The sequence below is a fragment of the Anarhichas minor genome, unplaced genomic scaffold (genome assembly GCF_050575085.1).
Source record: "Anarhichas minor isolate MPS153535 unplaced genomic scaffold, ASM5057508v1 ptg000073l, whole genome shotgun sequence".
NCBI classification, from domain to species: Eukaryota; Metazoa; Chordata; class Actinopteri; order Perciformes; family Anarhichadidae; genus Anarhichas; species Anarhichas minor.
Genome location: NW_027466519.1, coordinates 9,657,411 through 9,672,505, shown reverse-complemented (window position 1 = coordinate 9,672,505; position 15,095 = coordinate 9,657,411). Strand labels below are relative to the sequence as shown.

Genomic DNA, 15,095 nt, shown 5'->3' with positions numbered 1-15,095 from the left:
TCAAGTATTAAATTCACAGAAGAGTATACGAAACCATGCGGTTACTTCATATAGCGACTGAATTACCAGAAAACATGTGTGATATGAAATGAGGTTTATCTCGTGATGGATTTCCCTCAATCATAGAAATGCTCTGAATTTCGTATTGAGCACCTTTTATTAAAAATGCAACCGTTACTCAGACCGGAGGAAAAAGAGTTTGTTGGGGACTATTTTCAGCAGCGGATGAATCCACATGTGTTGCTCTAGTGAGTGTTTGAGTCAGCAGGACGGTGTATGTGGGACTGAGTCTAAATAAAGTCATTGATGTGTTTTAATGGAGCTCTATGGACAGAGGAAGAAGAGACATCCACACACTCTACTTGTTAGCAGATACACTCACTGTTGCTTTGGGTCTGCTCATTACACTTATTGACAATAGGAAAAGTATAGATTATCACCAGATCTTCAAAAGTCTAATTGGTGCTTGTTTAAAGGTTTATATGGTGAACTGTTGACTAAAGATATTTTTGTATCATAGCTCATATTTTGTTCCAGCTGTTTGAACCATTTGGGCTTGGGGAGGAAGGAAGTGCAATAAAACCCCCCCATGCTTAAAGGAGCATTCTGCTGTTTAGGTCCAGAGTGAGTCTTGCAGTTGTAACCTCACAAGATCACAAATGCTTCTGAAACGGCAGCGTGTGGTTGCTGTCGACATGCCGACAAACTTGATCTCTTATAAAATGAAATGATGTTGAACCCATGGACACTAAATGCTTGAACAATGGTACATTCTAAAGACAGTTAGACCAACAGGGTGGTGTAGTTGTAATGATTTCAAATATTGAATATGAATCTAGCAGGTCTCTTGTATATGCTTGTGATCCCACTTGATCAGTGAGACGTTGGTGCACCTTAGACCACGTGAACCAGGAGGGTTCCTTCTGAGGACTAGTTTACAAAAGCATCAGGAAATTGTGATCTGCAGCGTGCCAACGGAGGGTTCCTCATCAATGTCATGTGTCGGTATGTTCCCATGTGTTTTGTTTTGTCAATCAGATAAAGTGGTATGAAAAATAAATGCTTGTGTGCTTATTTAAACTCATTACTGCCTCTTCTTCATTTACAGTAGATTTCTTACTATTGCAACACAAGATCTGCTCTAGTTGGTGAAATAGAACAATGTCACTGAGCTTTGGTAATTATCCGGAGTACTGAAACAGATTTACTATTGATTTATATGAAGTTTCATTCACCTCCACTGTATCATGGTGGAGACGGAAGGATCTTTGACGGTGTTTCGCAGTCATTTTGGTACATTTCTCAAATCATCCTAAACATTTGCAAGTGTATGTCTCGGAAAAACGTGTACAAACGGCACCACAAAAACCTGCATCCTGCTCAAAATCCTTTTATCGCTCAACAGTCAATCTGTATCTCAATGAGTGTCGGTGACAGAAGTGTCATCGGTAACAATCCAGATGGTCTAAAGGCCTGGCCATGTTGTCTCTAAGTCTGATAGTTTCTGATGACTTGTGGGTAAAAGGCTGCACCTACTCTGACCGACATATCCCCTTCAACAGCACACCGTTACACATTACTGTATGTGGGAGATTAATTGCCAGAGATTGGCCAGGATTCCCATTCATGCCTTCGCTGTCTGCTGTAATTTGTTGACGGACCATCATTGTGCTGTGAAACTGTCGCTTTCTTTTCTGTATCGTAAAGGAACAAGATGTAAACGTAGGAAACCCCTTCGGCCCGTCCACCTTCCTCCACGCAGCCTCACTACTCCTGTTCTCGCTTCCTGGCTCCTCCGGTCACTAATCCCAACGTGGTGTTGTGTCAATACTTGTCTCTCAATCACAGTTCAGGCGATAAACCTCTGAGCTGTTTTAGAGAACTGGTTGATCGAATGCCTCACACATTCCCATATCAGTGAAAGTCCACATTCACATGAGAGCAATTCATCAGCTCAGGACACATTTATGCAAGAAATGTGTATCAAATATGCTTGACAGGTTATGTCATTACATACAAAATGGATGAAGCATCCATTTTGTTTGTAATGACATATGAGCAATGAACTGTTGCCTAAATGCATTAGGAGGTAAGACTCAGTCATCAGGGAACCAGAATAATACATTTTGATCAACATAATATATTATTCAAAAGAATGAGGAATGCTTTTCAAGAGACAGGATGATGTGGAGGTTGAACAAGTAGTTCTGAGGTCTTTCAATCCTTTCTTTAGAGGATAGTTAAGAAGAAATAGCGTTGCAGTTACAGAGAGCACGATACGTAAATAAACGGCATATGTTGAAACCCTTCCATTATCCTCTTCAATCCATAACTATATACATTGTGAAACGAGGGATGTGTTGTACATTAAGATGTCGGGAGGCATTTCATAAAGTTATCTAACTTCACACAAAGGATCTATACATTTGTTATTTTTGTGATTTCAGTTGTGATCTGAGCGATGTACCAAAGCGACTGGGAAAAGCTGTAAAACCCGATGTTTAGTCATTTTAATTTCCACTGCAGACACCTGTTCTAATGAATGTAGTCATAGTCATGCACAATGCTGTTAAATATGCCCAACATTGTGATGTCCAACTGCTGGCCACATCAGTCTGTTATTGCTACAGTTGATCTACTCTGGAACACACATGACCTACTGCTGTATATTCTATAACTGTGACTGAATACATTTTGACTGAGAAGCGCGGGTGTAAATAATACAATGATGGCTGAATTCCATTTAGCTCCTGGTATTCATGGCTCACTGTCACACTGCCATGGTTTACTGGGACTTTTCATTTGAACAATGTTATTAGTAACACTTGTGCTTTTCCTGCTCTGACAAGTCAAAAGACCTGTTCTCATTCTGTGTATGTGAGTTTTGTCTTGATAAATAAAAATCCTTTAAGATCCAACTAGCCAATATTTCACAAAAAGCACAGATAAGGAAAAAGTTTGTCAAGCAGAACGTTGTCTTTCCTCACCCATTATTGATCATCTCATGACCCCTCAGATTTATAGTATGTTGTGACCCTGCGGAGGGTCCCGACCCTTAGGTTGGAAACCACCATACTAAACTAAAATGCTGCTTACACAGCGATGCCTCAGTATTAACTATCTCATAGTGTCATATATATATCAGTTACAGGAGACATGTTACTGCAGATCCACTCTTTTAAAGGTTCTAAATAGGAGTGTGGGAGCATTTCGATTGCCTCTCAACGGCTCTCAACATGGCAATGGCTGAGCCGGGTGACTAAATGCTAACGGCGCTAACAGTGAAACGCTCGTGCTTCTTGTATAGTATTTGTGTAATTAATCACAGGAGTTTAGTCTTTAGGAGTTTATCTATTATCAGTTTTGTGTTTATGCATACAAATATAGGTATGCGTGTTCTGTATATATAGTATATGTATACTATATATACACAGAGCATGTGAATGAGATTTTTTGAGAAACAGCCAGCACTTCAACCAGGCTCAACACAATTATTTTAAGGTGGTTAGCCTAGCTATGATGCTAACCGGCGCTTCAAACTCACGCGTTTGTTCCCGTATTCCTAAGGAAGGCTACCCGGGCAAGAAATCCTGGTTTCAATTTGCTTATGCATCGTCAGATTCAATCTTGGAATCTTTTTTACCAAAAATTACCAGTTTTATAAAAATTGGCCCAAACATTTTGGGTAAGCTAGCTCCTGCGGGGCCGATCTCCCTCTGACAGAGGAGCAGAGCACAGAGGGGCTTGTGGAGGCTGATTACGGGCTGTGGGATAGAGCCAGGTGGCTAAGAGACAAGTAGGGGAGCAGAACCGGAGGGAAGGGGGCAGGTGTGGGGAGTCCAACCCGCTAACGGACATGCTCCGATGTCCACGCAGCCTCTGTGGGCCCTGACGCTCCAGATTTTTACAATTAAAACATGAAGTTTATTTTAGATTTAGACACAGTTAAATTGATGGCATATATTCTCGTATTAGAGGCTCCACTGCCATAGGGGTGACTGTGGCTCACTGGTAGAGAAGGGCTGTGAGAAATAATCCAAAGACAAGCTGTAAAACCTGGTTTTAAATTTGAGTGAAGCAACTCTTTCATTTCCACTGCAGACAAAGGAATGTACTCATAATCATGCATGATGCTACTAAATATGCCCATAAAGGTTAAAGCAGGGTCGTCCTACAATCAGAGGCGGTTCAATTCCCGGCTCCACTAGTCCATGACCATGTGTCCTTGGGCAAGTCATCAGTGTATGAATGGGTGAATGATGACATGCAAGTACTTTGAGTGGTCGGAAGACTAGAAAAGAGAAACACAAGTACAGTCCATTTAGCAATTATTTTACTCAATTTAAATTTTCATAAAAACTAAATATTTAAAATCTAGTTAATTCGTTGCCTCAAAAATGTATTTAATGAATTGATTTATACAAATTGTAAATAAAACCCCATGTTCGCACCGTGTAGCTTTCCTTCGGACTACGGAGGAAAAACGCTCGCTGCCGTGGCTGAGTGTCGGTTAGCATCTTAGCTAGGCTAACACCCACTCTTACCATTAATAGTCACGTTTCTTACTGCTTTTATTATCATTAATCTATTATATCCACTGCTGCCGTTATTAGTAGTCATTTCTCTATTCTGCCATTATTACTACTCATATGAATCATTGATGTCATATGCATTGAATGTGTTGTAACTGTTATGTTCATTCTGTACACATGACATCTATCTCACTCCATCCTGATAGAGGATCCTCCTCTGCTGCTCTCTCTAAGGTCTCTCCCTCTTTTCTCCCCGTTAAAGGGTTTTTGGGGGGAGTTCTTCCTGTCCCGATGTGAGGGTCCTGGGACAGAGGATGTCACATGTGTACAGATTGTAAAGCCCTCTGAGGAGAAATTGTGATTTTGGGCTTTAGAAATAAAACTGAATATTAGCGTTTAGCAGTGGTGGGCCGTCAGGGCCTGCAAGGCCTTCTCTGCTGGCCTAAACAGAATCACAAAGTTATATCTATTTTATAATCTAATAATTTTTCTTAAATACACTACATGTATTATAATTTATAAAAATATTTTTCCCATTATCTTATTTTCTCATTGCACAGCTACTGTCTTCCTCAGTTGCTCTGCTTCCAGTGCAGCTTGTTTTAAGTAGAGCTTTTATCCAATCAGATCTCACCTCTGTGTCTCTAGGTAAGAACAGAGGCAGAGGCCTGCAGAGTCTCACCTGCAGCCAGTGCAGATTAAAGTAAATGGGGACGATATTGTTGATTGTCATAGTGTTCAACCAATCAGATCTTTAGTTTGACACGTTGGGCGTATTCTTTGACGTGTCAGAGCCTTCTAGCTGGCCTATAATGACGTCAGCATTACGTGCAGCTCAGTGTCCATGTGCAGCTCTGCAGTGAGGTGATTGGTCAGTGGGCGAGCACGTGACTATTGTGAACTGAAACTTAACTTGCCAGCAGAGCTTAGTTGGAGGAGTAAGAGTTCAAATTGAAAGAAATAACATTTTTAGGGTTTTGCTTGTAGTTTATTTATTTTTTTTTTAACCTAGCTGTGTTTTTTTTTAACACTCAATGGCTGAAGGAGGAGAAACAGATTTAGTGGCGGAGTTACTGACAATGCCTTTCTCAAGAAAGGACATTTCAGGAAAGCTGGACATTGTAAGAAATGGTCAGTCAACCACAGCTGGCAGCCCTGACTCAGCCAGGAAAAGGATTTGTATGAACGGTATTTCTTGCTGACAGCTTGAAATAGCGTTGCACATTTTATGTCTGGGAATGTGTTTCATTTTAACTGAGCTCTTGGTGTTTGGAGCTACGCTACGCTAACCTGAGGACACCATAGCATTTGAAAACTTTTGGAGAGACTCGAGTGGATCTACAACTCAACGAACACGGTCGCAGGGAAACAGCTCCACAACCGCGGCCCGGCGTGCGGTCCATACCGTTTACCCATGAGAACAAGCTCAGACACAGAGCAGTTTGGGTATTCAGTGGTTTACTTCTTAAAACTCAGTTCACAAGTTGCATTGCATCTTTCATTTGAATGATATATTTATAAAGCATATCTATGGTGATATAGAGCACATGTACAGTGACATGACATCATAAAAGCCTGCATAAATGTACACTCTGTCCAACAGGAATATGGATTCAGATACATCATTTTATACTCTAAAATCATCTGTTCACTCATTATTACAGCTGAGAAGACATTTCTGTCATCAGTATTATTCAAATGTTTGAGGAATCAACTGTCCCAAATATTCATTGACATCTTACATCTGCTAATTGAGTCTTTTATACCATGTTTCCCTTACAAAGTATTTTAAATTAACACATTATTAGAAGCTAAAACAGATTCAAAAATCCATTAAAATGTTAAACACATTCCAACAAGAAGTGGACTCAACTTCCAAATCTGACCTCCTTATATGAAGTATTCCGTTTCTCTACAAGCGTGCATGTTCAGTACTGAAGGGCCCAGTATGTGAGCTTCAGTACCCTTAATGCCAGCCAACACTAAAAACATCTCCCGTAGCAGCAACAAACCGTCAAACACGGCTCCATTAGCGCACGCTGGGCTGGACTCCGTGTGTGCGCGTTGGAACACTGCAGGATCAAACACTCTGCAGCAGGAACTAACTCGGCTTAAAACAGACGCAGGTGTGGTGGTTACAGTTTGAACCTCAGTCGGCACTTCCTGTTCCACATGAAGTAGCCGATGGGCCCGGAGGCGGGCGTGGGCCGGGCGATGCTGGAGAACGGCCTGGAGTTTATGCCGACGCGAGGCATCTCCTTCTTCAGAGAGGCCAGGTGGCTGCCGTTTACGATGCCGAACACGTCTAGCAGGCTCAGCATGGGGAACGTCTTATCCAAGTCTCTGGAAAAAGACCAGTCCGGTCAGGTTTAGTCACTCAACAGAAACAGAAGCAGGAACAGCGGCGGGGGAACTCACGTGAGAGCAGCGAGGTGGATGTGATAGCAGCGACTCAGGGAGAGATGCAGCAGACCCTTCAGCTGTTTGAGGACAGGGAAGCTGTCTGCCATCAGCAGAGTGCTGTCACTGGAATAGAGACACAGCGCTACATCAGCAGAGTGCCGTCACTGGAATAGAGACACAGCGCTACATCAGCAGAGTGCCGTCACTGTAACAGAGACACAGCGCTACATCAGCAGAGTGCCGTCACTGTAACAGAGACACAGCGCTACATCAGCAGAGTGCCGTCACTGTAACAGAGACACAGCGCTACATCAGCAGAGTGCCGTCACTGTAACAGAGACACAGCGCTACATCAGCAGAGTGCCGTCACTGTAACAGAGACACAGCGCTACAGCAGCTGAGTGCCGTCACTGTAACAGAGACACAGCGCTACATCAGCAGAGTGCCGTCACTGTAACAGAGACACAGCGCTACATCAGCAGAGTGCCGTCACTGTAACAGAGACACAGCGCTACATCAGCAGCTGAGTGCCGTCACTGTAACTGAGACACAGCGCTACAGCAGCTGAGTGCCGTCACTGTAACTGAGACACAGCAGCTGAGTGCCGTCACTGTAACAGAGACACAGCGCTACAGCAGCTGAGTGCCGTCACTGTAACAGAGACACAGCGCTACATCAGCAGCTGAGTGCCGTCACTGTAACTGAGACACAGCGCTACAGCAGCTGAGTGCCGTCACTGTAACAGAGACACAGCGCTACAGCAGCTGAGTGCCGTCACTGTAATAGAGACACAGCGCTACAGCAGCTGAGTGCCGTCACTGTAACAGAGACACAGCGCTACAGCAGCTGAGTGCCGTCACTGTAACAGAGACACAGGCATGTGGTGAAACTGACACTAGCTGACATAAAACAATGTACATTAGTGAAGGCATGACATCACAGTCATGAACCAGTGCCACAACAGTCAGAATAAAGGACGGTCAGCCAGTATTTAGCCGGTCATCATTATCAAACTCTCTGAACCATTGCTCCCAGTCACAGTCCAATCACAAACCTTAGCCACCAAAACAAGCTAGCAAGCACTTCAACTGTAGCGACTGAACCCAACATGCTAACCACCTCACCAGGATTCAACCATTTAAAACCATAGGGAGGAGAGCAGAGTCCTGTGACATGGAGGTGTGTTCAGTGTTTCCACAACATAACCAAAATATGATGCTGAACATAACTCAGCCCTTCCAGATGGCCATGTTCTCCTCTGATAGAGAGCCTCGTAGTTCATTCTCAGTGTAACGAATATAGGAGAACGTTGAAATCATTTTCCATGTGAAAATTGATCAACTGTTTGGTCCAGAACCTCTCCATTTGAAGTGTGATAGAGCGGTACAGCTAACATGTAGAAAATGACAAGCTTACCTTAAGTCTAGTGTTTGAATAAGGGGGCATCTCGTCACCAGCACCTTCACATCTGTATGAAAACATTGAAAGTTTATACGCCGTTAAAAAGTGCTCAATATGAAGGCGTATGTCACAGCTGGGCCCCGCTACACGTGGATGCGGACGGCTACTGGTCTGGTTCAAGGTGTCACTTTCACCACTTGTTGGAGAATCTCCAACACCAGAACAGCTGTCATTATTCATGACAGTCACTGGCGGCTGTAGCGACTCTTAAGTGTACCGCTGATGTGGTTCTTAAACGAGCAGCCCAAAGCATTGTGAATGAGTAAACTGCTACACACTGCGTCTCTATAAGGAGCATCACTTTCTACCTGCTAAGTGCCGGGACTGTGAAGTGTGGTTCATACTCGCTCTTGTAAATGACATCGGGGCCTGTGCATCGTGCACCTCAGATCACTGATTAAAGTCCTGCCAACATGTCGGAGGATTTTAAAGAGTCTATTAGTTTGTAGAGGTTTAGAAACAGAAGTCTAAAAATCTACATTTGAGTTGATATTTTGCAGCCAAATCAAATTGTTTACAGGATATCTTAGTTTCTTTAGAATTGATTTAATACGCGACTTGTTTCTTTACAGGGCTTGTATAAAGAAACAAAGTAGTCCATGAATATGAGTTTACAGATAATTGGTGGTTGGTTTATGGCGTTTAGTCGGTTACACTCTTGTCTTCACAGTACATGTTGTTTGTACGCCCTCTGGTGTTGCAGAGAAGAATGTAATGAACAGCACATAGAGCTGTTGGTGTTGGGAGCTCTCACGCTGCGGCGCTGTGCTCGAGTACGAACAACACTTTAAAGTCCCAGTAGGCTTCAACTTAAAAGCGCTCTCTCTCAATTGTTATATTTTTCTGAAACTGACAATCCGTCCATGAGCTAGTTCATCTGCACACTGAAGCTCCACATACAGCTGCCAAGAGAACAACTGATGCACCCAGCTTATTTTTTCTGACTTCATCTGTGGCCCCTCTAAACGCTTCTAGTTGAGCATCTGTGAACTTCTGACACATGGACACTCGGCCTCGGGGCTAACCAGCCTAGGAATGTGACTAATCAAGAGGTGAACAAAGACAGTCGTACGGATCAGTTATCTGAACTACTCACTGAGCCATTACGAGCCGGCTTTTTATGCAAGATGTGACCTACCGATGGAGCTCTCAGTGACAATTGAATTCAGATAGATCATTACAACAGTCCGTGGCCCGTCCTCCAGCTGGTCACTCTTATTGTATCCATCTATGCGATAGGCTTTTGTACTGTAATTCATCATTAACTGAGCAATATGGTTTCAAACAGGTATGAATGTAGCAGGCTGGACCAGACCAGAGAGGCACAGACACCAGCCCTCAGCCATGTTCCACATTATTTAACTGATCATTTAAATAGCTTGATTATTGGCCAAAAATATATCCGCCACCAATATATTGTGCATCTCTTATTGTAAACACCCCACATCCTGCCTCTCCAGAGCGCCTGTCTCGCATTGATTCTTGGCTCCACCAACATTCCCCCTGCCGTCACTTCTAAATATGAATTTCTAAAGCCACACACGAGGTTATGAGTAGGGATGGGTATCGTTTGGGTTTTTCCGATACCGGTGCTAAAACGGTGCCTGAACCGATACTTTTTTCTTCAAATTGAACAATATATTAACTGTTTAAAGTATACTATAAATATAAATAATACAAAACACTTGGCTTCAAACTACAGCTTCAAACTTTTTAACTTCAAACTATGAACAATATATTAACTGTTAACAGTTTACTTAAACATAGATAAATAATACAAAACACACACACTCTGTACACGCACTACAGCTTCAAACTTCAGCAATTAGTTTGCAGAAATATGAGCATATTTGCCTCCTCTGGCAAAATACGACACGTCTCATGACTTATTTTATTTTACCAGTTGGTGGCGGTAATGCGCCAATTCATCGTTTGCCAACCGCCACTACACCTCAGAGAAGACGAAGAAGAAAGTTTCGCGTGCCTGTGGATGTTGTGCTTATGAGCACCAGCACAGATCTCGTTCTCGTTTTTTTTTTTTTTAATAAATCATGGTCGAAGTTTCGCCAGAATGATGGAGGGGTTTGTTTCTAAGCGCGTCCGGTTGTAATAATACTGTGAGTGAGGAGCGGAAGACCGAGGCTGCCAGGACGGAGTCATCAGAGTAGTGTAAAAAAAAGTATTTCAATCGGCTCAGGCACCGAAATATGCGTTGCGTTTTCGGTGCCCAAACCTAGTTATGAGACCGAAGATCTCACGACAAACCTGGTGGATATCGATGAAGACAGTGATGTAGTGAGACATCATGTAGTGTGCAGAGTGTTGCTATTATGAACAGAAAGTAGATCGGAGCAGCTTGCCATGAAGTCAAACCTTATGAATACTTTAGAAAACAAACGCCTGAGAGAGCAGAGGATGAACAGAAGAGCCTGGACACAATCATGTTCTCACTACTGGACATGTAATGAACTGGTTCAGCACCAGCACTCCCACCTACCGTCTAGCGTGAGGTTCTCTCTGTATCCGCTGAGGTTGAGGTGAGTAACACTAGAGCTCACACTCTCAACAACACTCTTCACATGCTCATTGCTGAAGTCACACCATGCGATGTTCAACTGCTCCATACTGCAGAGGAAAACACAAAAAGCACAGCGCATTAGTAAACTGCAGAGCTGGAGGATGAATGAAAGCGGCTGCTGTTATTTGGACAACAGGACTTTGACACATGACAGACTGAGGCTGACCTGGTGCAGGACTCCAGCATGTCAGCCAGAGGCGGAGCAGAGAAGCCCGAGCAGCCGCTCAGGTTGAGCTGCAGCAGGTTTGGATTCTTAGACAGAGAGCTGGGGGAGAGACAGGACAAACAAATGATATATAGCAATATATATCATGAGAGAAGACTCACTAAAAACAATAGTAACCCCAAATAATGACGACATTTACATGTAGCTGCTGTTTAGGCTGCCATTTGTACACCTGATGAGCGCAGTGCCTTCAAAGCTCCTTCGTCCATGTTGCACATGCACGCTTCAATGACAGCGAGGTCTTTTGAGCGCTGCTTTAGTTTGTCCGCTCTTAGCAGGAGCACCCTGAACAAGTGCCCGACGTAGTTCACATATGTTCTCATTGTGGGGACTTCTGGTGGACAGAAAGCAGCTGTATGACTTTACCAACCGCAGTTACCAAGACCTGAAGCCAAGTAGTGCCGCACCAACTCTAAACTGTACCGTGAACTATTAAGTCATGTACACTTTGTGGTTTGTGTAAACGTTAGCAATCACTCGGTGGTTATCTAGCAACAATACAAACAAAAAAAGTAGCAAACTGTAACAAACACCATCTGATCAGCATTCTCCAGCTGCAACACACTCCATAAATATGTCCTACATTTAGAGAAGTTTAGTCATTGGAATTCGCTGGTTCCAGCTCATCAGTGGAAGATTTTCTGTTTCTCTCATTTATATATCACAGTAAATTGAATGGATTAGAACCTAAATATGTATTCATCATGTTTTAATGTAATAGAAGCGTTATGTATGCTCGTTGACTGTGATCAGGCTGTTGAGGGGATAGAATCAGCAACACGTGTCACACCTCTGATGAAGTGTGACACAGTGGAGCTGCAGCTGAAAGCGTACCCGATGATGGCGTCTGAGAGCTGCAGACCCTCCAGGCTCAGATACTCCAGCTGCCTGCAGTGACAGATGAAGCTCTCCAGAGACGAGGTGGGGATGATGGAGCTGGACAGATCCATCACAACTATCTGCAGAGGGCTGCACAACGGAAAAGACAACAATACTATCAAGTTTTTCATCTTTTTCACTAAAGATGTGCCATTTTCATCTTTTAGAGGGCTGTGAAATGTTTCATCTGAGAAGACAAAGTAGCCCATGTAACAGCAGCCTCAAGTGGTTCACATTGTTTTAAATAGTTAACAATACTTCCCTTCCTGCTGTCTCCTAGCCCATTTATCCAAACTGAGGATGTAAATCTTTAAAAAAAAAAAACTACTACATACATATCCATTTTTTAAATAAATGGCTCAATAACTTCACAATATAGTTGGTAACTGTAGCTTTTATCAGACAGGAGGAAAAAGAGTTTGTTGGGGACTATTTTCAGCAGCGGATGAATCCACATGTGTTGCTCTAGTGAGTGTTTGAGTCAGCAGGACGGTGTATGTGGGACTGAGTCTAAATAAAGTCATTGATGTGTTTTAATGGAGCTCTATGGACAGAGGAAGAAGAGACATCCACACACTCTACTTGTTAGCAGATACACTCACTGTTGCTTTGGGTCTTCACATGAGATTTGTGAACAATAAAAAAATATTTAGAATATCACTGAAGTTATTCTTTCAACAAGAAATTGAACCTGGCAGAAATGAACCCTTTAGCAGCCCGAGTGGTGCAGCCCAGAATGAACTATGGAGCGAGCAGCCCCTGCTGCTGGACTCACCCTGTGAAGTGCAGCTCTTCCACAAAGGAGCGAGGGCAGCGCAGCATGCGGACTCTGGTCTTCAGCACCTGCTGCAGAGCTGGACCCATGTGGGTCAACCCCTCCAGATCCACGCTGTGCCACAGAGACTCATCCAACCTGGAACAGACAGTTAATAGCTTATTGTTAAACACCAATATGTGGCGTTCATGGACATCAGGAAAACCTAGTCAAAAGGTGGAAACTTATCTACCAGGATGGGAAAGTATTACACTGTGTTGTCACAATCATTGGCAGATTAAAACTACACCTTGTCATGCATCCAGATGAATTCACATCTGCTATCCGACTGTGGTTTTACCAGTCACATCTGTGTGGGTCATGTTGTGGGATTGTTTTCTCTGGATCAGGAATATTTTAGGTTCTTAGGACCCAAAAGACCTAACATTACCCGTTGGTGACAAGTTCCTTAACCAACCGACTACCAGAAAAGAATCAACACAAATGTATATTAAGGGTCTGAGCTTAGTCAATCATTTGGGGGACTGCAACCGCATGAAGAATGGAAGTCACATGGTCAAACTGTGTACATATTTAACAATAATGGAAGCAGGTAATCAGGGCAGAAGCTGGGTAGGAACGCATTTGACTCCAGTGAAAATCATTAGTGCAACATGGTGATTAGAGACTCACGCTAAGCGACGCCAGCGCTGGCAAACTGTCGACATCCGAAGGAGGCCCTGCAGAGGAATGTAGAAGAGGATCCTTAGGAGCAGCTCGTCAGGCAGGTGGTCCCATGCAATGTCTGCTGGGAAATTTAAAGGAATAAGATCACAGTAGGAATTCATCACAGCTACAGAGTGAACACTGCAGAGCTGCTCAATGGGGTAACAACGAGCTGTCCTACATGATGTGGATTCTCTCTTCCTCCTCGATCTCCTGGCAAGGACAAACTGGTTGCCATCATTCTCTTTGCCCTTGCTGGTGAGCCGCTGGTGCTTGTGGAGTGGTGACCACTGCTGGATGAGCTCTGTCGGGGTGCATTCCATGTCCAGGCCCTCACTGAGGCCGCCTTTAGACCTGCGTTTGTGGGTCCTCTTGGCCTGAGACAACATGGAGCCCTGGAGGCTCAGGCAGGGCAGATCCTGCAGCGGCATCCTGGGTGGAAGGAGAAACTAGCAGTTCATCAAAATGTTACACCAAACGAGACAACAATAGAATGCTGTCGTTTTACTGCGACATCTCAGAGACTCGCTCTCGAGCTCACGCTAGCTTCCCTCCAGAGAACAACCTCTCTGTGCCCGCCATATTGATGCGGCTGCCGGCGGTGTGACCGCGCAAATTCTAAATGCAAACTAAAACGCTAATGTGTTGTCACTTCTATTTCAAGCGATGCATCCAGTCACACTGTAATTCTCATATTGCGTTACACTTCATTAAAGCAGGAGGGGGAAGAAGTAGACATGGACGGAGGCCTGGCTCACAGGAAAGCGCGGCATTGACTAACAGCTATTATTAGCTTCAGTTTTAAACTAAAGCTGGCCACAATGGAGACTCACACACTATACACACGACTAACGTTACAGACTCACAGTGGTTTGAGACATAAGCGGTATTTCTTGAAATGGAGCAATGTGAGCAGCTAGTAGTGTTGGCTCGTTTTTATATGGACTGAAGAGTGTTGGAGAGAGCTCGAGGGTATCGTGATAATGTTCTACATGAACAAAGAGTATAAAAGAATCGTAGCCGTACCTGTGTTCTGGCATCTCCTCCGGTTCAAACCTCGCCGGTAATGTGTTCGTTAAGTTAGCGCGCTGCCTCCAACAGGGACTCTTTAAACTCACCGCTGCGGGCCGCAGGGCGCTCCGTAGTCCCACGTCACCGACGTGTCTTACGTCGGTACGTGTCTTACGTCGGTACGTCGGTACGTGTCTTACGTCGGTACGACGTGTCTTACGTCTTACGTCACACGTTGCACCGATCGGGCCATGTGGCTTTCCAGTTTTGCTTGTTGTTTCCACTTTTTCCATAATTACGCTGAGTAGAGCGTTTGCATTTGTGTCTTCCAAATGAGGTTATTGGAAAAAACACATTTCATCAGGGGACGCTGTACATCCGTTATAGATCACAAAGGCACGTGCTATGAAGGGATAATGCCCATAATAAAAAAACAATAAAAAGAGCAAAAATCTCAGCATGGTCATTGAATGGCCAAAATACAGTCTGTGTCAGTGGCTCCTCACTCCACCTCTCCTCTGCCTT

General features: G+C 43.8%; 1 protein-coding gene across 2 annotated transcripts; it reads right to left on the bottom strand.

Annotated features, from left to right (window-relative positions):
* Positions 1-5,973: 5,973 nt before the first annotated feature.
* skp2 (S-phase kinase-associated protein 2, E3 ubiquitin protein ligase) lies at positions 5,974-14,738 on the bottom strand. 2 transcript variants are annotated; one of them, XM_076079817.1, is made up of 10 exons: positions 14,586-14,738; positions 13,741-13,991; positions 13,527-13,641; positions 12,855-12,992; positions 12,035-12,169; positions 11,141-11,239; positions 10,894-11,021; positions 8,352-8,403; positions 6,951-7,058; positions 5,974-6,875 (listed from the first exon to the last, which is right to left on the bottom strand). In XM_076079817.1, the coding sequence occupies exons 1-10, from the start codon at positions 14,597-14,599 to the stop codon at positions 6,668-6,670; spliced, it is 1,248 nt and encodes a 415-aa protein (XP_075935932.1). In that variant the 5' UTR covers positions 14,600-14,738; the 3' UTR covers positions 5,974-6,667. The 2 variants fall into 2 exon arrangements, with proteins under 2 accessions (XP_075935932.1, XP_075935933.1); XM_076079818.1 differs by having other exon boundaries at positions 13,527-13,638.
* Positions 14,739-15,095: the final 357 nt, after the last annotated feature.

Bases quoted from the DNA above. Each gene is read 5' to 3' on its own strand.
- skp2 (XM_076079817.1), bottom strand. The intron at 12,170-12,854 runs GTGAGTCCAGCA...TCCGTTGTGCAG, and splicing joins GAAGAGCTGCACTTCACAGG to CCCTCTGCAGATAGTTGTGA. The intron at 8,404-10,893 runs GTAGGTGGGAGT...GTTTTCATACAG, and splicing joins AGAGAACCTCACGCTAGACG to ATGTGAAGGTGCTGGTGACG.